This window comes from Parasteatoda tepidariorum, chromosome 1 (genome assembly GCF_043381705.1).
Source record: "Parasteatoda tepidariorum isolate YZ-2023 chromosome 1, CAS_Ptep_4.0, whole genome shotgun sequence".
Lineage (NCBI taxonomy): Eukaryota > Metazoa > Arthropoda > Arachnida > Araneae > Theridiidae > Parasteatoda > Parasteatoda tepidariorum.
The window spans coordinates 77,721,229-77,747,714 of NC_092204.1; the positions used below are offsets into that span (position 1 = coordinate 77,721,229).

The following is a 26,486-nucleotide window of genomic DNA, read 5'->3' on the forward strand; positions in this document are numbered from 1 at the left end:
GTTTGTTTTCATTAAACATATCGCCAATTACGTAGTTAAAATGAATAATAATTAAAAAAAAACTCCTGGCAAACCAAACTATAATATTATTACACATCTCGTTAAATTTTTCGGTAAATCAAAAAAAAAAAAAATTATAGCCCAAAAATAGCAAATGAGACTGGGGATATTTATAAGAGGAAAGTATTTTCTCTGGTACTCATTTTTAACTCTTATTACAGATTTTGCGTAGGTTAACTCTGGCGACAGGTGTATATTCTTGTTCCCCATTAGCTACGCCACTGATTTTACGCATCATGAGATTCTACATTCAAAGGAACTGTGAAATTAAAAGCGAGTACCTCTGAAATTATCAATTCATTAGTCTCCAAAAGGAGATTTAATTTTTGTTCAAGTTTTCTTATTATTATTTTCTCAAATGTTACATAATTTAATACAATTTTAGTGTAGTGTTAGTAGTACAAAATAATACACTGCAAAACTATAATTTTTATGAAAAGGAGTGTTTTAATTTCTATTAACAATACAACTTTAGGCAATGCAATATGGTCTAAATATATATATATATATATCAAATTCAACATTTAAATAAATTTTCAGCAGCACTAACAATAAATGTTTTATAAAACTAGAAGAATCAATAAAATATAAAACATTTTTGATTCAGGAGTTCTTGGAACAGAAGAAACAAAATCTTGAGCAAAGGAAAATACTCTGTCTAATATGATAACACTGTCTACATTATAAATTGATAAATTATATTTTAAACGATATAAAACTACACAATTTATTTCTGATCAACAACAGTAAATCTAAAAAATTCTAATGCACAGTGCTTTACTTAAATGATCTACTTTAAAAGTATTTCAACAAAACAAATTCTAATTATCAGGAAACTTAGTAACAGCTTCATGGAAAGCTTTTGCAACATAATCTACACTTTTGGAGTTAAGTCCACAGATACTTATACGTCCATCTTTAGGTAAATAAATATGTTTTTCCTCTACAAGAAACTTGACTTGGGGAGCTAAAATGTAAAATATGAAAATTAAATCTTTTCAATTTTAAAAACATATTGCAAGGAAAGCTTTGTTACACAGGTTAACAAAAAGTAATTTTGGTTAGGATTCTTGCATACTTTTCGGTAAGGAATTCAAATCAAAATTAAGTTCTTTGCACTATTTTGGAATGATTCAATATGAAAATTATTTTAGATGATTTTTATTATTGAATAGGAAGTATTAAAGGCTGTTTCATAGCACGAAAATAAAGTCAATTCTCTGTAGAAAACAACTTATTTCCACACCATTAACAAAGAATTTGACAAAATTTTGACAACAATTCAGAAATTCGATTCGATTTCTCGATTAGTCGGTGAACTAATTCTTAGATTTCAAACATTATAGTAACAAATATTTAGCCCACTTTTGATTACAATCTTTAGTTATAACCTGTCCCTTTCTAACATCAAAGAAACTAATGTGAAAAATAAAGATTTCTGCAATAAAGTGTGACTTACCAATCATATTGACTTTTTGCTAGAGATAATGATAAAGAAAAGATTCAGTACAAAATATCTTAGCTCCTGTTTAATGTCTATAGTTTAAGAGATTATGCTTTATTTTTGTGCAACAAAACTTTTGTTATACTTTTTTATTCCTCATATAAATAATTTAAAAACTTTTTTTATTCCCGATAACTTTTAAAGATTTAATTCATCCTGACTCAGATATTAAAACAAAATTTTTGGGTTCTGGTTCCAGATTCCTTGCACAAAAGTCTATAAGTTATTTGAATATTACGTAATTGTTACCTGTGTTCTAATTAAAATCTCTTAACTGATTTGCTGCTTGGGCAAATCTGTGTAAAAATTTCCTATCCATGCACAGTTGCCATATTATTAAAACATAGAAAAACTGGCTTTCTGTACACAGATATGCATTGCGAAATATTGCTAAGGTAAAAATTCTATTTTAAACATAAATAGCTTATTAAGTATTGAAGAAATTAAAGAAATACAAATCAAGGAATTTTTTTTTCTTCAATACTTTTACTTTCTCGTGCTTTACTTTTACTTTCTTATGTTTTTATCTTTAGTTTTAATTCCACTTTTGATTTGAACAAATGGTTAATTCTATCTTCTATCAAGCTAAGCTGATTTTTTTGTCTTCTGGCAGTCTGCACCAAACCCTTACAGAATCTTCTGCAGGTAATACATATGATGATATAATAATACTACATAAATTTACAATTCTAAAAGGTCTTAATTGTCTCGATTAAAGAACATTTTAGCTTTTGGTACAAATATGCTACTCACATTGAATAGAAAGAAATATATAAAGATAATGCGACATGAGCTTTGAATTAAGTGAAACAGATTTTATAAATTAGTTTTCATTCTTCATTGCTGAATAAATTAGTTTTTAAAACAAACTGGGAAACTTATTTTTTGCTTTATGCTTCACAGTTTGTTCTAGATGCCTGTAACAAGTAATATTTCCAAACACATTAAGTTTCTTGAAAAAACTTAAACTTGCAGTTTTGTAATGCTTGTAATGACAAAATTCGTGTAGGTGCAACAAAAAAAAACTTTCAATTTCTGATTTACTGATCGGATGTTCCCATTCTAGTACTTAATTGTAATGGTTCAAGGAAGTGATTTGAAATATGCTAACTAAAGCAGACGAAATTTTAAATTACAAAATCAGTCACCAAAAACACTGATAAACATGAATTTTTTAAGGGGAGTCACAATCTAGGAAATATGGTTTCAATAATTTGGCCAGAAGAGCAGTCTGTTTGGATCCCTTAATGTTAATTTTTGCGTATTTTGCAATATTTCCAGAACTTTATAAGCGAATCGAAATATTTGTACACACAATTATAAAATTCATTTATCCACGCCAAAAATAATTTTTAATAATTATTTATTATTACTTTATTTAATAATGTTTGATAAAATTTTGAATTGTAATGTGTACACTTTAAAGATTATGCTAGACGAGAACTTTTTAAGTGAATTTTAACTTTTGTACAAAATTTAATTAAAAAATGTGCATATCAAAATATAATTCTAAGTAAAAAAATAACATTTAGTAAATATTATTTTTTAATTTATTTAAAATTAGTTGAAAAAACTCGAATCATAAAGCATAAGTTTTTGTACATCATTTCAAAGAATGTAATTTTACATAGTAAAACACAAAATTTGGGCAAAATCTATAGAATAGTTCCAAAGAATTTGAATTTTAAAAAGTCTTATTTTTAAAATTCATTTTCTCAGGAAATTTTCAACTGATTAGACTCAAATTTCGTATTTTGCCATGTAAATTTACATTCAAATTTAAAAAAATTGCTTACTTATAATTCAAAATTTTTGTAACTATTATTAAATAATGCAATAAAAAGTAATAAAGAATAAATATTCACTAAAAGTAATTTTTTGCATAAATAAATTCCTTAATTGTAAAAATTTTTGTGTAAAAATTTTTCAATTCACTTACAAATTTCTTGAGATATGGCGAAGCAGGCAAAAAGTAAAACTAACATTAAGAGGTCAAGACTTTAGATCGCTCTTCCGACAAAATTATTGAGACTACATTTTTCTGACTGCGGCTACCTAATATATTTTAGGGGTCAGAAATCTGAATCCGTCGAAAAAAAGATATATTTATACAGATAAAGCCAGTTTTTTGCGTCTGATTTCTAACTTAAAATATCTTCTGCGCTAATTAATTAGCATATTTTAAGTCACCCCATAAACCATCAAGACTGAGTCCTAGGATGTGTAGATTATTAATTATTCAGGTCATTAGATCAAAAACTATTCAGGGTGGTCCATTTTTGGGGGGGGGGAAATGTGCACATGAAGCAATCATAAGGGCAAAATTATGTTTCTTATTAAATATAGTTTAAAGTTTTAAAAGAACATAATGTATTACAAAAGCTTCGTCATATAAAAAAATTTCATTTAAAGCAAAATTAGAAAAAATTAAAACTTTTAACACTTTATCAATTAAAGTTTCAAAAAGTTTAATTACTAATAGAAAGCCAAGATAATTATTTCAATATACGTACGTGTAAGCCCAGTGTAAGAAAACATTCCTATTTGGCTGGTTATGTGTTCCCATGTACCTGGAGTGCCTAACTCTACTAATTTCTTCTTCAGAGCAGCTCTCATTTTGATTATACGACCAGACATTTCTGTGATGTGTTCTTGCCTAGAAGTAAAAAGTTACATTAAAAAGAAAATAATTTTAACAATGCAAATCGTGCAGGAAATTTTTATACTAAAGGTTAGACCTTAATATGTACCATAATAAATTATTACCAATGAAATTGTTACATTTTATGTTCGTACATTTCTAATGGTGCCATATATCACTAGACCAACTACTGATTAAAGATATTAAAAAATTAAAAATGTTATTTTAATGATGTTGAATAGTGCTTTTTTTATGGTTAACTATTTTATCTAATTCATAATAAATAATTTACATTGCTTTCACATTGGCTTTAATATCGCCCTTAATTGACTTGATCAACAATTGTGATATCTAATAACTATTATTATCAATTATATTAGACACATTATCACAAGAGATGATATTCATGATATATCAAAAGAATGCATTTAAAAATATTATTGGAAGTATTAATATAAATTGATAATATAAAACATGAAAGGTGCCAATAATTGCATGAATGTCTATGTTTGCAAAAACCTTTAATAACTAAAATTCTGATGAAAACTTTCAAATGATATAGATACTTGTTTTCTACTAGATACTATGTTTTTCATCATACATTTTTTACTAACAATTAGACCTTAATTGAACAGAAAAGCAATTAAATAAGGGTTCAATTTGGCCTCTATAAGAAGCTGCCAATACTCATTTTCTTTATGCAAATTATAGCACTATTGGTGATAAACATTTCTAATGTGCAAGATGTTCTTTGATTACAGTAATTGGAATCCCTAATGAGAAAATTTTATTGTACTTATTTTTAACAATGATTCTAAAAATATATAAACTCAGATAATCAAATATCTTGTATTTAAGTAAAACATCACTAATTACATCACCAATTAATTAGAACAAACTATGTAAAGAAAGGAAAACATCAAATTAAATAAAAACTTTAATCACTATAAAAATAAAATTGTAAATAAACCCACTTTTTCTAATCTCTTAATATTTGGTTTCTTTTCTTCAATTACCTCCTTTAAAGGTGAAAGATAATAGATTTCTAATTTATACATATTATGAAAAGGTTTCAAATTTAGTTATAAAATTTTTTAAATTAAATTATAAATTAATATGAGAAATCAGAACTCTAAGGCAGTTTAAAAAGTTCTGAACTGCAAAATAATTTGTATAGAGGATTTTTTAGGGTAGTATTCATACAAAATTATACTTATAATGTTTTTTCTTGGAAATAGAATAACAATTAATAGTCAAAACAAAATATCACTTTTTTTAAAATCTAAGTTACAAAAAAAAATAAGAAAAGGCAAAAGTTGAATAGTTAAATTAATATTGTAATAAAAGAAATATTTTCCATATAAATGAACAAAAGAAACGATATTAAGTCACAACCTTGAAAACAAAAGTAAATACAGCATGTAATCAATTCATGATATATAAGAAATTTTAAGTAGTGTCATGTTAAATTTTAAAATGTTTAATGATTTTTTATGGAAATTTATTAATTTTTTAGAAATGCTCATCTGTATGCCCACAATCAACTTCTTGTACTAATAGCTAAAAATATTTTAATAAAATGTGAAGCTAAGTAACATGCTAAAATAAAGCCTGCATTAAAAAACCAAACATAATTTGGAAATATATAAATATTAATAATTTATTGTAGTAAATTAAAATTATTTTATTATTATGGAATTTCGCAAAGCAATAAAACTTATTGTGCATTGAAAATTATAATTTTACACAACCAAATACAAGACTTAATTTCAGAATTGAGAATAAAAATATAATCTTTACAGTAGCAAAAATAAAGAATAAAATTAAAATATATAAAGTAAATCTTAGTAGGCTCTATTAAAATTCAATATGATAAATTTGCACACTTTTTTCTTTTACTTTTAGTTTCAGTGTTTACCGTGAAACTAGCACACTGTTCAGAAATGCTAAAATTTGAAATTTAGGAATACATAAATTAGTGGTGTAACAGAAAAAATTATTCAAATACAAAAATATAAAATAGAAGAATATACCATTCAGCAAACAGAGTTTTATCATTTAATACTCTTGATACGATAAGTGCCCCATGACTTGGAGGATTAGAATAATTGCCTCGAACAAGGATAGTAATTCTAGCTTTGATGTTGGGAATAACAGATGTATCTTTTACGATCATTGTTAAATTGCCGGCTCTTTCATCTATAAATTAAAAAATGCATTTCATGGCATCAGTGAAATTTAAAATTAAATTAGTTAAAGCTGTAATATTTTAAAAGAAATATGATGAATGGCAAAAAAAACAAAAAACAAATATGCAATTTTCTATTCAAAATATGATATTTTTATATATAACATTAACTAAAGTAACTATATGCCTCTTGGTAAAGTACCTATAGACTCTTGGTAATTCATATTGATGTTCATCCTCATAAAATTTCTAATTTGCATGTCTATTGTAACAGATTAACGGTTAAGGATAAAGGAAAACATTACCGTGAAAAATACAAATGTATTTATAATTAGTAAAAGGATTTTTTTTTTTTTAGGAAAAAAGATTCACTTGTAATTGACAAATACAAATTACTTTAATTTTAGATACCTTAATATTTAAAAATATTACTCATAAAATATTAATTTTATGAGTATTATTATTCATAAAATACTAACTATGATAAAAATAATGTACTTTATGTAAAATCAGAAATATTAAAACGCAACTGCAGTAAAAATTTAATTACAAAGATTTTTTTCTTCCTTGTCACAGACTAACATCTGACAAAACAAATTTGCAACATATTTTTTTAGTAGCTATTATATATTAATGTAGTGTATTAATTATATTGATTAGTTTATTTGCACAGTAAAATTCTGTGTTTTGAGATGAAATTTCATGTCAAAATAATAAAAAGTATCTCTCTCTTTTTATTTCTTTTTGCATGTGTGCTTAATTTGAAGGACAATTCAAGGATATTGAAAAAAAAAAATTTCTGAAAGTAATGAAATTTTTCCGCTAATGTTAGAAGTACTATGAAAATAACAGAAAGATATAGGATTATAGGATAAAAGTATTGTTAAAGGGGCTGATTTGAATTACGAGTATGCTAATCACAACATCATTGCATGCATGTATGCAAAAGTATACATTCATCACATTCCATCCTCATCATTCTCTTCATTGCTTCTTTAATGAATTCTTTGGATATTATTGCAATCAGAGTTTCAAAAATTTCAAATTTTTTACTCACCATATGTACGCTATTCTAAAAATTTATGAACCAATTAAATTTTAACAAGTCTATCATCCTTTCTGATTGCATATTAATGAAACATACAAATGTAGCTATTTTTAAACTAAGCAAAAAATTATATTAATCACATATCTACATCAACGCTTTTATGCATAAATCCACAAAGATGTATTTGGTATCCAAAATAAGGAAGTATTCAACACAAATAAGTTTTATTTTTCAACAAAGAAATAATATCATCAAATTTTTATTCCTTTAGAATGTGTAAATTTTAAAGAGGCAGATGAAAAAATTTATTGGACTTATATTTTTTTATTACTTACTATAAAGACCAAAGTTTTTGGCAAATGATTGAGCACATATCAGTTCAAAACCTCGTTGAGCAAAATAGCGGACTGCCCAGCTGTCTTTTACAAGGTCACCTGATGCAAAACCTTGATAGGCACAATCAAAAAAGGGAAATAATTTCTTTTTCTGAAAATCAAAATGAATAATTAAGAATAAATTTTACCAAATATGATAATGAATATTTTATTTATTTATTTTTTTGAAAATAAAATATTTTTACACCAAGTATTTCAGAGCTGCAAAACTTTCGATTCGAAACTATTCGATTTTTCTAACATATATTTTAGGGTTAAAGGAGATTGTTTTTCAGTTTTTTATTGTGCATTTGATCCATTAGTTAGTATACAAATTTTTTTGAGACATTGACAGTCACAGACTAGTTAGTAGCATTAACAGGAGTTAAAACTATTTATTTCTGTATTTCGTAGCATGATAACTTCTCATGAAAATAAAAATTATTTAAATTAAAGCTAGAATTTAAAAAAAAACTGTATGAAAAAAAAATCATAGGAAAATTTTAAAAAAAAAATTATTTTAAAATTTTTCAACAGTATATTACAAACTAAATAAAGCGAAAGGGATGGCTTCTAAATAAGATATTTTTTACCAGAACTTATTATTCTGGGAATTATTGAAAGAAAATGCTAAATTGTCTTTTCTGATTTAACAGTTCTAATAACAGTATAAGTTAAATTTTTTCCCAGTAATGCACACCACAGAAATCTTTTTTTAGTTGTTTAAATACAGTATAAAATGTACATCTAGGGTAAAATATAGTACTCATAAATTACATTTAAATGGCAAAAATTAGTCAAGCTTAAACACAACAGAGAACATTACAATTTAATGTAAATAATATTATATGTGTCTACACCGATGGTGCTCCCACCTTATCGTGGTGGTGTCAGAACAAATGTTTGAGATTTATTTTTAAACTTTTCTGCCCATACAAGATAACAAAGGCAAATCTTTTGAAAANACTGATGATGAATATTATATGTGTATCCATGAATCAAATTTTGTTCAAAAATTAATTGGAAATTATATAGTTAAAAAATCATTATGATCTTATTATAAGAGAACACAGATATGTTTACCTCCATTAGATCAGCAATTTGTTTCCACTGTTCCTGTGTAGGATCAACACCAGTGGGATTGTGAGCACAGGCATGAAGAATGATTACAGAATCCTCAGGAGCATTCTACAAAACAATTACGTTAATTATAAGCTAAATATTTAGTTAATGAAAATAATTTTTAAAAAAAACGTTATACATATTAGATTATCTGAAAATAAAATTTCTATAATAAGAGAGAATAGAAAAATTAATAATTATTCATGACTAACTATTCAATTTATCAATTATGTAAATTATAATTGAAAACTAAAGTTGATTTATAAAAAAAAGATTAAAAGTTTTAAAATATCTGAAAACAATGTTTAAAAATTGAAAAAAAATCTGTATAAATTATTAATTAATCATTAATTATTGAGTTAATTAAATATATAAATTAAAAGTGAAAAAAGGAAATAATTTATAAAAAGGGTAAAAAAAAAGGTTATGAATTTTAAAGTATCTGAATGCAAAATATGTGAGTTTAAAAGTCTCAGTGGAACTGATTTTTTTTACAATTATAACAATAATAGTTTTTCAGCAAATTGAAAATTTGGCAGAATCTATTTTGAATTTTACGCAAAGTAGTTTAGCAATTTCATAAAAAAATGAACACTCATATCAGCAAAATCATATTAGCTAAAGCTAATTTTTTTACAATTGTTACAATAATTAGCAAGAAGTGTGAAATGTTAAAACTCTTGTAAATTGAAGAGCCTTCCATCTGAAGAAAAAAATTAACATCAGGCAACACCTTTTAAACATATGTTGAATGACATCATAAAGATATATTATTACAAAGAATATAAGGCTAACTTCATAGTTTGCTCTTTACTCATTATTTTTGATTTATTTTATACTAGCTTAATTAATTTTATTTTTTAAACTATAAGAGTTAAACAGAAGTTGCAGTTCATTACATATTTCTCATAGCCAATAGAACCAAATGATTTCTTGAACTATTTTCAATCCAGATAATTGAATAGAAAAGTTTTTTAAAGGCAACCGATACCTTAACATTAAGTACAATTCATTGGTGCATTGCCAAGTTTTCAGATTTGAATTTAAAAGAATTTTTTTTTAAAAATCTGCTAAAATGGTAAATTTACCAGTCCATATGAATGCAATACAACAATTCAAAATTAAATTAATGCAATATCAATACTATTCCTATAAATAATACAGTATTCATTCAAAATGAATAACAATAAAAACATACAATTAAACATGCAAATTTAGTTTTATTTTATTTCCGTAGTTGAACAGACAACCCAATTTTGAGTTGACGACTACCAATGTTCATCTCTGTAGCCTCGCAATTTTGAACCCAATCCAGAAGACAAGGGAGCTCCTAGATCAAGTATTGGGAGAAATTAGCCTTTGTGGAGTATTTTTATTTATGGAACTAACCCACATTTGCATTATATAGAGAGAGGTAAACCACGAAAAACACCCACTGTTAGCCTGATGGCAAGGGGACTCTAACCGATGACCAGTCTATCATTAAGGATATTTAATGTCAGCATTGTAGTTTGTGCGAGCAGAGTGAAGAATTCTTATTGACCAGGCATCACTGGGATTCGAACCTGGGCCACCTAATTGGGTGGTGAGTGCTCTATCCCTTGAGCCACCATGCCTCAAACATGCAAATAGTATTTTCTTTTGCTAAGTTCTAAACTGATATAAATATTTTTTTTAAATAGATAGTAACATTTTATAAATTATAAGTAGCACGAAGATTTCATAAAATACAAAAGATGATAAATATATAAATCATGTAGATTCAGATAAATTTTATTAATTATAAGAATTGAAACAAATAATTACTTCTAAATCTTCCATCATGCCTTTGAAATTTAAATCTCTAGTGGGAGCATTCCAGTATCTGTAAGTGTGATCATTTGGAAAACCTGCATCCTTGAACACTGTTCTGTGGTTTGCTGTTATAATTAAATAAAATATATGAATTTCACCTAACACTATGTTAAACTACATTTAACTTGCAGTTTTTTTTATTTTATTAATACAATGATTTAATAAGGCTACTAAAAAAGGAGGTAGAAAATATGGACTTTTAAAATTATTAAAAATGATTTATTTAGTCACCAAGATAGATTAAAATGTGAAAATAGGTTTTGACATTATTTGGTATTAAATGTTAACATTGAAAAAACTAGAATTGCAAAATTTTTCTTAAAAATATTAGTATGATGATATTGTGGTGTGGCTAAATCAAAAAGGGGAAAAAGGTGGGTGACTAACATTAAGTCATCTTAAGATTAAATAAAATTTAGAAACTAATTATGTAAAGGCCGAAAAAGATGATAGTGGGGTACATTGGAAGTGGGCGCAAAATTTCAGGTCAGTGCAACCGAGGAACATGCTGGAAAAAAAAGGAAGGAAGAGAAAACAACTTACATAATAAAATTACTCACCAGACTCATAGTTAGGGATGCGGACAACAAATGTTTATTGATAACTTAACATTATAAAAAACAAAAATGCTTGGCAAACATGCCAACACCAAAAAACTCGGCCTAAGCCGAAAAACCAAAACAAACACTATTGAAACAAAACAACGACTGACTATTTCTTCGTTATGAAGATAGAGGAGAAAACTCTCGGCAAAAAAATTAAACTTTTACGAATATCGCATTGGTTGGACGGAGAAGGATCAGAGGGGCAAATCACAGAGCTGCAAATATTGGCCAACTGGCGAAATTAATTGTTAAGCTCCATGCCAAACATGAAGCGGGGTTGTCTAAAGTGGTGATACACCTGGTAAAGAATTTTGTGGAATGTTCTGGAACATTCTTGGCGCCATCATAAGATCAAAAGGGGCGCTTTGCATTTGATGCAAGCCGAAACGTGGGAAAGGTGACTTGGTGTCATTCTTCTCCATCCAACAATAGGGGTTTGCTGACTGGACATACATCTTGCTGTCAGCAAGTAACAAAAGGAGGAATCTTCTTTTAAAGGAAGAACATACATGCAGAGAAAGATTACTTTCCCAAGGTTACAAAATAAATTGAGGCTTAAAACTTAAATATTATAGGAAATTATTGCAAGGAATTATTGAATACTGACAAATAAATAACATTAATTACAAGTGTAAAAAGAAGAAATTAAAAAACATACAATTAAAAGTTTATCACAAATTTAACAGTTACAATTATTTTAACTGTTTATTACATTATTAGCAAATTAACAATTAACAAATGATTATTAAATTAGATGAATGATGATGATTAAATAAATTAGATGATTAGATAATGAAATTAGATAACAAATGATTTTAATTAATATGTAGTATACTATACTACAGATATATTATAAGATAAATTAGGATAAATAATGGTTTATGTTCTTTTTTCTTTGTTCTAAGATTTTTTAGAAAATATTTTAGAAGATAAAATTTTACATACTATAAAAAAAGTTGGTGAAGAACAAAGTAATAAAAGTTTAAAGAATAAAGTGACAAAAATTAGATATTTGTACCTAATTGTTTTTTTTAATTATGATAATAAAGTAAGATCAATTTTTAAAGAAGATAAATAGAATTTTTTTCTATTATAACCCTAATAAAAGGGGAAAAATAGCAGGATAACCAAGATGTTTATTTTTTATAAATTTATTGAATAAATAGCAGTGAACTAATTATTGAATGGCAGTGATGGTTTTTAAAAAAATATTAAATTACAGAGACTTGAATGGGCTGATCATCTGGTCAGAATGAAGAAATCAAAATACCATTGATAGGAGAAAATCTTTCATGTAAACTCTCCCATCTCAGATTATTAGATCTCAGGTCAGACTCCCAACTAAGATGAACAGTTTGTGTTAAAAAAAGATCTCAACGCTCTTAAGGATAAAATATGAAAACAGACACCAGAAATGCCTAGATAAGGCTTAGTCAGGAGGGTCGAGTCAATAAAGAATTAATGACTTATGTAGCAAAAAAGTTGATTTACTGTATCGTATTTATCCTTTTTCTAAATAAATCCAGTAATAAATATTATACTTCCAAGTGTATATCACATACAAGAAAGCATAAATACATTCTGACAAAAACCAGAGTCTTTAGTTTACATGGTTATTACCCAACACCCTTCAGTAAAAAAAAATCCAGTTTCTGCCATTTCTGAGAATATTTATATGTATATGTGATAATGTTGGTACAAGTTTATTTCGAAACTTTTAAATTTTTTACTGGCTTTGTTTTTAATTACTTAGTCTTATTTTTCCAAAAATAAAAGGTTTTTAGGATTAAAATCATTGATTTTATTTTAATAATTTAAATCATTAATCTTTTATGCATAGGTATAGCATGCGGGGAGCACATATTTCGTTTTTAAAAAGTTACCTATTTGTTTTATAGATACAGTTGTGAATAAATATACATATATATAAAAAATTAATATGCATATATACATTAAGCTTAAACTTACAGTTTCCTAAAAACAAAAAGGGTGCCCTCTTTATGCCCATGCTTTTAAGAGAGAAATAGTGAAAAAGAAGATTTTATTATTATTTATTTTAATAAGATGTTGTTTCAGCTGGATTTTATTTAGGTAGATTGCTTTGCTTGCAGATGAAATACCTGAAGAAAAAAAACCTACACTTTTTATACAATGAAGGTTATATAAGGAAAAACTTTTTTTTGATTAAAATATTATTACAAAATGCGGCTTTAATACAACGAAATTTGAATTTAATATTTTATAGCATAACATAATATAATCATGAGATGGAAAAAAAATTATAATTTTTAATATTTTCCTCATGAAATAATTCATGCGATGAAATTTTAAGGACATAAAATTCTAACAAATTAAAGATTTCAAAGGAAATGAACTAATTAATAATAAAAAAATTATGATTAATACTTACGCCAAGTGGGAGATGACATATAGAAATCCTTAAACTTTGCACATCTTGTTAAGAAGTCAGCACCAACACGCAGAGCACCTGTGCCACTCAAGCTTTGACAGCTTATAACCTAAGATTTAAAGAAAGATTATCTTAGTACATCTTTTGGAAATCATGAAAAAATCAATTTGCTTCATTTAGCAATTTTAATAATGAACACTAATGATCTCAGAACATCTTTTAAAAAAATCATAAAAAGAAAAAAAAAATTTTTCAGCAAAGCGATTTAATGATCAAACAAAAATAATGTATAAGTCATCAATCCGGAGGACACATTTTGCTAAATAATGCTATTTAATTTTCTAATATATAAGCAATTCATTATATTATGAAGAAATAAAACGAAGTTACAACTTTTAATTACAATTTTAATTATTAATCCTAATTTACAATTAGGAGTAAGATAAATATAAGAGATATTTTACTTCAAATGTACGATGTACAACTTAAATATGCAAAATAACTATGCAAATGTGAAAAAAAATATATATATATATATATATAGCATAATAAATACAAAAAAACACGAACAAAATTAATTGCGGATATAATCGTGTGAGCTGATGAAAAGATTATATCTTTTATTTTACTGATTTTTTAAAAGAATTCTATCCTTTTTTTTCGGATTTTTTTCTCCAGTTTTTGTTATTTTTTTATAATTAATTTTCTATTCCCACCTTTTTTCATTTGTCTGTAATTTTCCTTTGTTTTATCTTCATTTTGAACTTATATATATATGGTTATAGTAGGGTGTATAATCTGTAGTCCATCGACTGCTGATGTGCAGCCCGCAGAAGCTTATTAACACAATAAAAAAAAAATTCAAAAATTAAAAAAAAAAATTTTATTTTAAATTGCACTTTTGAGTTATCACTCTTTGAAGCGCACAATTTTCATATTCTATAGTAAGTATGTTATTTCTCGATCTCTTTCTCCGCATGGCTTAAATAAACCCAATATTACGATACAAATTTTAGTAATCATTTTTTGATTAGCTTTATTTTTACCGATTTCATCAAAAATCCGAGTGACGTTTCGATCGTTTTTTCGGCAGTTACAATTATCTCCATACGGTTTTTAAAATCCTGATTATTTTTCCATCGTTTTTTTCGATGACGAAAGTGATTTGGTCGATGTGATGTGGTTTGTGATTTGGTTAAAAACCAGATATTCGGCAATAAAAATATGTAAAATATTAGGGGCCAGATAGCAACATTTAAACCGAAATTTCAATGCTAAAATTAATATTTTCTATGAGAACGCGTTCATAAAACAATGCTAAAAAAATAGCCTATCAGAAATGCTTTTCAAAAGGCCATGCTCTCATAGAAAAGCCCGTAAAAACTGAAGATTATATACAAAAGCGAAACAGAGAAAAAAAAATTTAATACTCAAAAGAACATTTTAAAGCTGTTTTTCAATTACCTTATTTTCTAGAAAGAGTGAAGCAAAAAGAATAAAGACTAATAGAAACGTTTTTAATAAAAATGTCAATAAAAATAAGATTTTTTTTTAAATAAAAGAATTAGCTAGATAAAAATAAAAAACTTAAACTCAATTTAACTTTTTCGTTGCCGTATTTTTGGAAAAAAATTTCGATAAAATAGTTTATTATAAACGCTTTTTAAAAAAATACTGTGCCATGATAAAAACGCCGATAAAAAAATTTAAAAAGAACAAAAAAAAAAAAAAAAAAAAAAAAAAAAAAAAAAAANTTCCTAAAACAAAACTTTCACATTGAAAAACAGTGTTCTATGTTACAGGATAGTTACTTTACAGTACAGGAAAAAAAGTGACAATAAATGAATAGGCTATCTGAAATGTTCCGTTAAAATACCGTACTATAATAAAAACAGCAAAAATAAAACAAACGAGAAAAGGAAGAAGAAAAAAACTTTATTAATTCTTAGATCTTTTTTTAATTTTATTTCCAATGAGCTGCACAAGCGCGCGCACATGAGCAGACCTAGTGAGTTCTCCAGAAGTGGTTCTTTTTCAGGACCACCACAATGGGTGAGATACCGTTGGCCATGTTAATTTGGACGTCTAGTTTTTGTCACACTAGATGGCAGCACCGAGACTCTTATTTGGATGCTAAATTGCACTAGGAATTTAATTTTGCCAGAAATGCCAAGAGCTTATAAGGCACTCCAGGGATCTTTTACATGNTTAACTTTGAATGTGTTACTAGATGGCAGCACCGACTCTTATTTGGATGCTAAATTGCACTAGGAATTTAATTTTGCCAGAAATGCCAAGAGCTTATAAGGCACTCCAGGGATCTTTTACATGCCGCATAATCATACGTCATGGCCGCTAAGGATTCTCTGCATCCCGAAAATCTGATGTCTGGGCCGGGGATCGAACCCGCAGACTTGGCTCAGAAAGCCGACGACAAACCAAATGCGCCACCCAGCCACTTCTTAGATCTAAAAGCGTCAAAAAAAATGACGAAATTGACTTAGCTAAACATAACAAAAAAAATTTTTAAAAAAACGCAGAAGGATGAAAACTTGTGGTTCAGTAAAATCTAGTTTAAATTCTTCAAATTTCGTTTTTCCATTTGTCTTCCAAAAGATAAATTTCCAAGCACATGAATTTTCATTCAAGCACATTATATTTGCACATTCTACAAATCTATTATAAGTTTACTGATTAAAAAAATAAGTTAGCGTTTAAAAAATGTTTAATTAAATATTACTATATTTGTCTTCAAAATGTCTAAACACGCATGCGGCCCTTCGTTAGTTAACCTGCTGTGCAAGTGGCACTTCACTCAAAAAGGCTGCGCATCCCTAGGTTTTAGGGCTTATATAGATAATATATATATATAATATTTACTTTAGATGCTAAGTGAATTTTAAAATCTTGAGAAGAAATAAAACAAAGTTACAGTTTTAAATTATAATTTTAAATTTTAATCCTAATTACAATTAAGAGTAAGATAAATGCAGGAAATATTTTTAACTCAAATATTAGATGCTAACTTTGAATATAATTGTGCAAAACTGATTACAAACAATATATAAAATATATATACTATATAATAATTATCTACTTGATTTGATTTTCTATGTTAAGTGAATTTTATTATCTTGTGAAGTTACAATTTTTAATTAAAATTTTAATTTTTAATCCTAATTTACAATTAAGAGTAAGATAAACGTAGGAGATATTTTACTTCAAGTGTTAGATGATCAATTTAAATATAACTGTACAAAAATGAATAAAAACGATAGTTCATGAAATATATAATTTGTTTTGACTTTCTACTCAATTTTCTAGAATTTTATCATCCAGTGAAGAAATAAAACAGAGTTACAATTTTTAATTACAATTCAAATTTTTAATCCTAATTTACAATTAGGAGTAGGATAAATGTAGGAAATAGATGTTCAATTTAAATATAACTCTGCAAAACTGATTATATAAAATATCTAACTATTTCGATTTTCTAAGTTTAAGTGAACTTTATTATCTTGTAAAGAAATAAAAGTTACAATTTTTAACTACATTTTTAATTTTTAATCTAAATTTACAATTAGGAGTAAGACAAATGTAGGAGATAATTTACTTCAAATTTAAGGTGCTTAATTTAAATATAATTTTGTAAAAATTAAAATAAAAGCAATAGTATAAAAAATTTAAGATGCTTAATTTAAATATAATTATGCAACAAATAATAAAAGCAATCGTACATATATCTAAATTTGAACTTCAGAAGAGTCATTATAAAAATTACAATCTTTAAAAAAATGTAAAATAATTAATTAAAAAAACATTTTAAAGTTTGTAATTCATATTTTTTAATTCATGTGTATTTATATTTTAAATTCATATTTTATAATAATTTTTAACCACCAAAACAATTGGGGGGGAGGGCGATTGCCGAAATCAAGAAAATATGGTCCGAGCAAGCAAGAAAAAGATCTAAAGTTAGAGCCTCCTTAATGCTTAATTCACTTTTTGCGCATTTCGTCATACCTCGATAAGTTTTAAAACGAATCGAAAATTTTTTGAACATAATTATGAAATTCATTCATCCAAAATTAATTATTTCCACGAAAGAAACTATATTATTTTTTATTAAATTAAGAATAGGAAAGAATTGAATTGTAAAGTATAAACTTTTTACACTATTTAAAATTTTGTAATTTAAAATGACAAAATACATAATTTGAACGAATTCGGTTCCAATTCGGCTCCTGAGTTATAAAAATTTCAAAAAGGTCGTAGTACTTTTAAACTTCATACTTTTTACCAATTTCGTTCAAATTTCGTAGATTGTCATTTCAAATTACACAATTTAAAATGGTGTAAATATATTTAAAAAAAAACAATGTGGTAAATTCGAATATCCGATTCTAATACAAAAATTATTAAATTCGACTGATCTGAGTAATTTGGGCACGATACTGGATTTTCAATTTAGAATTTCGATTATTTGATTACATACTCGCTCTTTGAAAAACATTACAAAATAGTAATAAATATCGAAAATTTATATTTTTCCTAGTTGGCGTCTTTTGACTTCATCTACTTGTCTTAAAAATACGCGGGTGCTACTAATATCTGATAAGAGCTCTCAGAATGATTGTAGATTACAGTTAAAATTTTGCTATCAAAATGAAAAATGTATAAGATGTAACACATTTTTTTATTAAAAAGTTTAGGTATCAAACATTTATATCTACTATGTCTTATCTCTTTACTATCAGTGATATTAATTAAGACAAACCTTTATAATTTATCCTCAACTAAAATTCTATTTCTTGCAATGGAAATATGTTTTCCTTTTTAAAAATTTTTTTAAAAAGGAATAAAATTTTTAACTGCTTTTATATTGGCAGTCTCGATATGTGTAAATATAACAGCGGACACAAACTACTTCTAATGTCTGTGTGCGTGATCAGTTGCGTTTTGGACTTAGTCAAATGTATATAGATCAAGCACCAAGATTTAACGAATGAGTTTAAAATTATTAAATTAGTTATTCATACAAATGAAGATAAAAATGTGAGAAGATTGCCTTTACTATAAATGTAGTAGAAAAGCCAAATTTTAACTCTAAATTTCATTTATTCGCGAGATTTTACTGCAACTTAATTAAAGTATGGTGAAATAATAGAAAAAAAGAAAGAAAAATAGAACACCTTAATCACTTGTGGAGTAATAATCGGATTTTCAGGTATTAAGACTCAATCGTAACAGTTCGTTGGTTTAACTTTGAATGTGTTAATCAATGCGAGAAGATATTTTAATTTACAGACGATATTTATTTTAGCAGACGGTATTTTAACGAAAACGTTCTTCTTTGAATAAACAAACTTTTTTCCACTAATGTGTATTCTTAAATTGTAATTAATCGGAAATCACTATTTTATAAGCAAATTATGTAGTTTCGTCATCTTTATTTTCAATAATACTATTATCATACGCTAAAAAAAATAAATAAATAAAATTCCCCAAAGAATTAGGATACAGTGAACCACCATTTACAGTGGAGCTCATTGCTGAGTCAGCAGACAATTCTATATAACAGGCTTCGACTATATAATACAATTTAATTCTTAAAATACAAATATATTAATCGGTCTTCATAATATCTCATCAGAAGGTGATTTGAAAAACGTATATATAGCTCATTGATGATTTAAGATACCAACTATTAAAACTAAAGTTTCTATACTAAAAAAAGGAGAAAGAAAATCTTACTCTGCCCTCCTTGATAGCAAGATTATCTTCGCCAAGAAGCATTGCAGAAGCAGCTTTACTGAATGATTCCATACCGAGCTGTCCAAGATATTCATGATTCAACGATTGATCAGCCGCAATCTGTGTTTCCACTTTGCGCACAACTGGTAAGACCCACGGTTTAGCTTCATCCGTTCTATAAGCTGCAAGAGAAAAAAAAGAGTTTATTTAACAGTTTTCATCTATACGCGTAATAATCCTTAATAAGGTGGTTTTTACTCAAGCTTTCATTAAAAAAATTTTATTATTACCACTTTTACGAAACGATGTAAGTAAAATTGTAAAACAAAAATTATGTAATAACTTGCAAAAAAAAAAAAAATACTACAAAAAATTCAAAAAATAAATAAATTCTTTTTATTCAAGTTTTGATTTTATAACCGTCATTGAACATCCGGTCTAATTTTTGAGTTCAGGACCACCGTAGTCTCGTAATTTTAAACACGATCCAGAAGACAAGGGAACGTCTGGATCAAGTATTGGGAGAAATTTGCCTTCGTGCAGGATTTTTTGGTGGAATGAACCCGCTTTTGCGTAACATGGAGAGGAAAATCACGAGAGCTTCTTACAATTAGCCTGACGACAAAGGGATTCTAACACATGATCCGTCTACCAATAAGGATATTTTACGTCAGCACTGCGGCAGGTGCGAGCTGTGTCAATACCTCCTAGAAAAGAGAAGGCCTCAGCACGGGTTACCATAAACAAGAAGTTTGATCCTTTAGTAGTCCGAGCGTAATAACATTTTTCGTATTTTCCACCTCTGCGCAGCTTAAAGTCGAACGTAATGACATTTTCCTTATTCCTTATCCACTGCGCAGTTTATGAACGTTACGTCGGACTACTAAATTGACCTGTGCTGGGACCTTCTTTCTTCTAGATGTTGACCGGATGCGAAAATCGCACCAACCACATTGCTGAGATTCGAACCCGAGTCACCTCATCGGGAGGTGAGTGCTCTATCACCTGAACCACTACAGGATACACTACAGGAAAAAATGGTTTTAACCCCTGAACAGACTAATTTTTTTACCAGAAATGTTGAATAGTAGTAGTAGTAGTTCATTTACGTCGCACTAGAGCTGCACAATGGGCTATTGGCGACGGTCTTTTAAACTATTGTATTTGATATGTTTTCAGTTCACATGCTAGCGTTTTACCGAAAATTTTACGTTACAAAATTATAGTTCTTACTACCATATATTTAATAAAATATACAAAACTGAAAATTAAATTTAACCAAATAAATGTTCTTTATATTAGATATCATGATAAAATGAGCAAATTTTGAGACAATTACCAAGTTTTATCCCATCTACTNAAAAAAAAAAAAAAAAAAAAAAAAAAAAAAAAAAAAAAAGGAATAGGTGTTTGGGCCAATTTAGGCCTGATCTTCCAACGAAGAAATTCCCTTAGTTTTTCTCAAGTTAACTATTACTGGGAAAAATGTTTCGCTAAAATTTCATAAGTTTAAGGTAGCACGTACGGTGTACGGGCAAAAGGTGTTAAAGAGTTGTAAACAATTGAGAAGTTTGATGCAACAAATAAATCCAGATTCATATTATTATTGACAATCAACTATTTATTCTCAAAATTACTATTATTATTATTATTTTTTTTTTGGTTAATTCCACTGAGAAGTAAACATACAGGCTTTATTATTTTGTTAAAAAACAAGACTAAAGCAAATGTTTCAAGGTATTGAGAGCTAAAGTATTTAAAAGAATTGTGAACTATCCTTGAAATCACCAAAGGAAAATATGCAATATTTTCAGTTTTTTTATTTTTAAGTTAACAATCTGTAAAGAAGAAAAAAAACTTATGTTTTTAATGAAAAGTTTGATCTGAAGAAACCTTACTTTTCCTCTTTAATCAGCACATGATGTTTTGAAGAATGATTTGAAAACTATGCCCTTGAAAATTTAACTTTTCATTCATTACAATGAAAAAAGGCAAATAATTTATACTAATATCTATACTATCAAATCGGAATCAAAATGGAGATGAACTTCTCATGGAGTTAAAACAAGGAAAATATTACGAGAGAAATACTTTTATGAATTTTGACAAGTGGTGAATTAGTAACTATTGTTACTGGAATTATTTATTACAAAGAACTACAGGACTTCATCTTTTATTCGCCATCAAATTATACAATCTTCAATGTTCCGTTTACGCGCTATAATGTCTTAAATACGCAAACAATCGAAGATGGAAAGCGTTAAAAAAAGTTATTACGCGTTCCCTCTAGGACACGTAATAACTTTTTTCTAGGACTTCCTAGGACACTCTAAATCAAGAAGAATGAAAGTTGAAAAAAAGTGACGCACTACAAGTTTAAGATTGGCAAAGCTAAACCTCAGTTTTTTGTTTTTTTTTTAAAAAATAAAAAAAATACCATATTTTTGTACTTTTTCCCCCCTGAGTTAATAGCATAGGGAGAAAATGAACATAATCCTAAATATCAATCACACTGTTGTTTTTTTCTCTTTTTTCTTTCTTTTTTCCTTGATGGAAGTAATGGCTAATTAATCCGAATTAAAATCGTAGATTTCAGATATATCTCTTATGTTTTTTGAAATTTCTTTGTTTTCTATATCAATTGAATGAACGTTTAAAATGCAAGTTTCAATAAAAGGGTTAAGAGGTAGAAAAATTATCGTATACTTAGTATCATAGATAATTTTTCCCCATATTAAGTTTATTTTTAAATTATTTTACATTCAAGTAGCATTATATATTATTAAATTTTCTTATCCGTGATACCGATTTCTTTTATCTTTAACGACACTTGTTAGAGATAGAAAAAATATTATTCTAATACGTTATTCTAAACCAATTTTCAGCATTAAACATAATATAATGTACCCTATTATCTTTTAAAAAGATCGCTTGGTTTTGATCTTTAATCTGATTTAGATCACATAAATCTGATTTAGATCACATGGTTAGGCATAATCATTTCACTTCTTCTCGAATTGCATGTACCCAATTGATGTAGAAATTTGGTTTTAATACTTTGTTGAATTAATGACTCAATTACTAATAGCATTTTTTCTCTTCATAAAAAATTCACTTTTCCTGCATGATATCTTTCAGATGGGAAATTAGTATTATTTTAAATAGTAAAAAAAAAACCTGATAATTTTCAAGTCTTGAGTGCTAAGGATCAGGTCTAGAGGAATCACTGAAGATTTTTATTCCATAATTTACACAAAAATTATACAGAGAAATAATAAAAATGAAATCTTGTTATAAATAATAAAAAAAAGAGAATAACATCATTGAGAGGATAAAAACACAAAAAGTCTCTAGAAGGATTACTTTCGATAAATTCGGAATGCACGGCAATTCTAGAAACTATTGATACAACTGATATGATAAAAATGCATTCTTTCCCCAATCTGATTGAGTATCCCTTTTCTGTGATAAATGATATCTGAGCACTTTAAAGTTCACAGCAAATGAAATCAAAATTTGTTACTAAGCACGATATTTTGAGAAAATTATTGACTTCTATTAAGAATTTAAACCAAGTTTTTTGCAGCATTTCCAGTAAAAAAAAATAGGATGGATAGATTTATTTAACTCCTCCCATGATTATGTAAAAAAAATGCAACTTACCTGCGAGTTATGTTTTAACTTTGACTTTCATTGTAGTAATGTAATTTTAAGATTAATTCAAATACAAGTTGTAACTTTGTAAAATACAATGCTTATGTTTTAATTCATTCGATAAAATTTTGAGCAGCATATTCTTAAGGAATCTTTCGTATTTTCCTTGGAATAAAACTGTTGACCTCTGAAACTTTTCAAAGAAATTTTTTCCATTTATTTCCCTACCGAAATTAAATTTTATTCTAAATTTGAACTTTTTATTGCATTTTTTTATTTTGCTTTTCAAGAAAATTTTGAAAATAAGTGGATTTTAATCTCTTTCGTAAGCACTGCTCAGATCCCTCCAACCCTTTATCAGCAAAAATAAGTACGCCAAAAAAAAACTCCCCCGTTAGATGCTTACGTATTATTTGAACATTAACTTGAAAACAAAAACAGCCTTAAAAATCATCTATAGTTTGTTATTGGGACCCATGCAAAAGCATTAAAATTTATCACAATTTTGGTACATTTCCTGGAAGTAATTAGAGCTTTGCCTAGAAATGAGGCTAGTTTGATAGTCAGCTATCTAATTTTGTCAATTAGGTTTGTTTTCGGCAACTAGGAGCTTTGTTTTTGTTAACTGGGAGGTTTGTTTTTGTTAACTAGGAGGCTGAACTGCAAAAATGCAATGTTGTCTTCATTGGTGTTTCTGGTATTTATGATAGACAATGAAGTCCCTTGTAATCCCTAGAAATGAACGGAAATGACTTCATAAAAAAAAAAAAATTTCTCGAGTGAACGAACATTTTCAGCTCTAAATATGGATTTACATGAATCTTGTTTGAAATCATATAATCACTGAATTTGATTTCAAAATAACGGCGAAGTATATTTTACCGACAAACCTGTTTAAAACAATATGAAACCAATATTCATGAAATTTGACATCGTAATTCTTATTTTCTCAAACAGAATTAAATTCTTATTTTCTCTAACAAAATTAAAAAATGTTTTATCAATATGTGCACTAAGTTATCCCATCATGCAGAAATTCGTTTACCTACGTATCTATATCTACACATAAATTTTAAGTAATTAATGTATTAAACCATTTAATCTTTCTCACAAATAATAAACTTGAAAATAAAAAAGTATCTGGCAAAAAAATAAATATTATGGATAGGACAGCTACAACCTCAGTTGTGTACTCTAGGTTATATTGTATTTGAACAGCAGCGTAGCTGTTTCACAAGCTAAGAAAGGGGAGAAACAAATCGTTTTGTAAGCCAATTATTAAGTAAATACAAATTTTTTTTTTTTAAATATATATTTGTGCAGTGTGTGTGCTTTGGATAACATAATCATATACGCATGCTTTTGAGTTTAGATAAATTTTAAAAAAAACATTGTTTGAATATTTGATTTTCTCAAAACAATGATTATTAATTAATTTAGTGATCACACAATAAATGAAGATGCATTATTTTTCATGGGTTGAATTACAATAATGGCTTAAGCAAACGGTTAAAATAGTTACATAAAATAAATTCCGGAAAACTAAATGTATTTACAGGGGTCTGTCCAGGCCGAATTTACTACCGTTTAGCGGTACCTTCACAAATTCAACTTTAGGAAAAACGGTAGTTTCACAAATTCAATTTTGGAAAAACGGTAGTTTCACAAAATACTTTTTCTTAAAATTTCATTTTTGTATCCCTTAAGAAACGATAAATCCATATTTTTGTGTTGATTTCTTAATATAATTTTTAATTTTTCACAAATTACGTCTAAATTTTCACAAAATAGGTACCTGTCAGAAAAACCTAGACAGACCCCTTATGATATAAAACTATTTAAAAAGAAAATGGAAAATAATAATGCTGTAAAAGGCAGGATTTATGACTTATTTATAAAAACTTTAAAAGCAATTAAAATAATTAAAATGCAAAGTTTAAATTAGAAGCATGCTATAAAACTTTTTATTTAACTGGTTGAAATTTGAATTAGTTAATAAGTCAGCACAAGAAACCACAATGCATAAATTTCACTATCATTTAAAAAATATCATTCATTGCATGATTGTAAGATATTTTACTCAGATGTTTAAATTATTAATAAAGGAGAATTAGAGTAGAAAGGGGTTGTACAACTACAATTTTATTTAAAATAAAAAAAACTAATTTCTAACTCATTCAACAGTTGAGGTAACCATGACATTACACTTATCGTTGTGAATCATTGTTGTAACTGTCTTTTATGAATTTAAACAACAAGAAAGCTAATTTATAACACAAGAAGTAAATAGCAACTTATATTTTCAATGCAAGTTTTCTAACCTATTAGATATTGCTGAAACAGTATTTTTTATTGTTTTGATGACATGAATAACTTTTATGAACCTGCAATTAAGTGAAATCTAAAAGCCACATTTTTTCCGAAATAATCTTTTTTTTCAATAAAATTTTACTTAAAAGAAGAGATAGAACATCCCTTAAATAGTTGCTACAATCTTTTCTTCAGTTAAAGAGAAACACAATTTTAAATATGCATATCAATTGCTTATAAATAACTCAAAGTGATAAAGATATGTGAAATAGCAAAAATAGTTAAAAAATCTATTATCCTTAAGTTACGACACAAGTTTTATTTATTTAGACATCACAAAATATAACGTCGGATAAAATAATTGTCATTATATATAATAAGTAAATACATGGCACGCTGTCCTTGCTTTCAAAAATATTTTTAGACATTCTGTATAGGTTTATTCTTTAAAAAACATGCTTGGAGTTATAAAACATTTAATATTTACTATCAAATTTATATTTTTTAAGTATAATAAAAGATTTCAAGATATTATTCCAAGGCTAACTAATATCGTACCATAAGTAAAATTTTAAGAATTTTTTTAATAAAATTACCCTATCTTTCTCCTATTCTAAGGTGATAGAAATTATTTATAATCAAATTTATTGTATGCTAAAAATCAAGTTGAGGAAAATCTTTAATCCAAAATTATAAAAAATGCTGTTTTGAGAAAGTAAAAGATTACCTATTAAATTCATAAAAAATCCATTCATATACACTTTAATATCAAATGCACAATATCTTTCTTACATATTCTAATTTAGCTAATACTTTTATGGAAAATATTCTTAATTTAAATGACTTGAATTGTGTATAAAAAAATTAAAAGGTACTTCAAATATATATCTTTAATTATTTTTTATGTCATTAAAAAGTTTAATTACATCTTTAGGCATAATGCGTTTAATATGGTTTCGCAC

General features: G+C 26.8%; 1 protein-coding gene across 1 annotated transcript in view; it reads right to left on the reverse strand.

The window, feature by feature from the left end:
* Positions 1-487: 487 nt before the first annotated feature.
* LOC107448780 (Glutamate oxaloacetate transaminase 1) overlaps positions 488-26,486 on the reverse strand; it is a 29,073-nt gene continuing 3,074 nt past the window's right edge. The window contains exons 2-9 of the mRNA XM_016064146.3: positions 19,561-19,742; positions 13,807-13,915; positions 10,744-10,856; positions 8,899-9,003; positions 7,777-7,927; positions 6,239-6,404; positions 4,078-4,220; positions 488-1,027 (exon numbers count right to left, since the gene is read on the reverse strand). Of these exons, the coding sequence (XP_015919632.1) occupies positions 882-1,027; positions 4,078-4,220; positions 6,239-6,404; positions 7,777-7,927; positions 8,899-9,003; positions 10,744-10,856; positions 13,807-13,915; positions 19,561-19,742 (1,115 nt within the window). The 3' untranslated portion in view covers positions 488-881. The remainder of the gene's footprint in view (positions 1,028-4,077; positions 4,221-6,238; positions 6,405-7,776; positions 7,928-8,898; positions 9,004-10,743; positions 10,857-13,806; positions 13,916-19,560; positions 19,743-26,486) is intronic.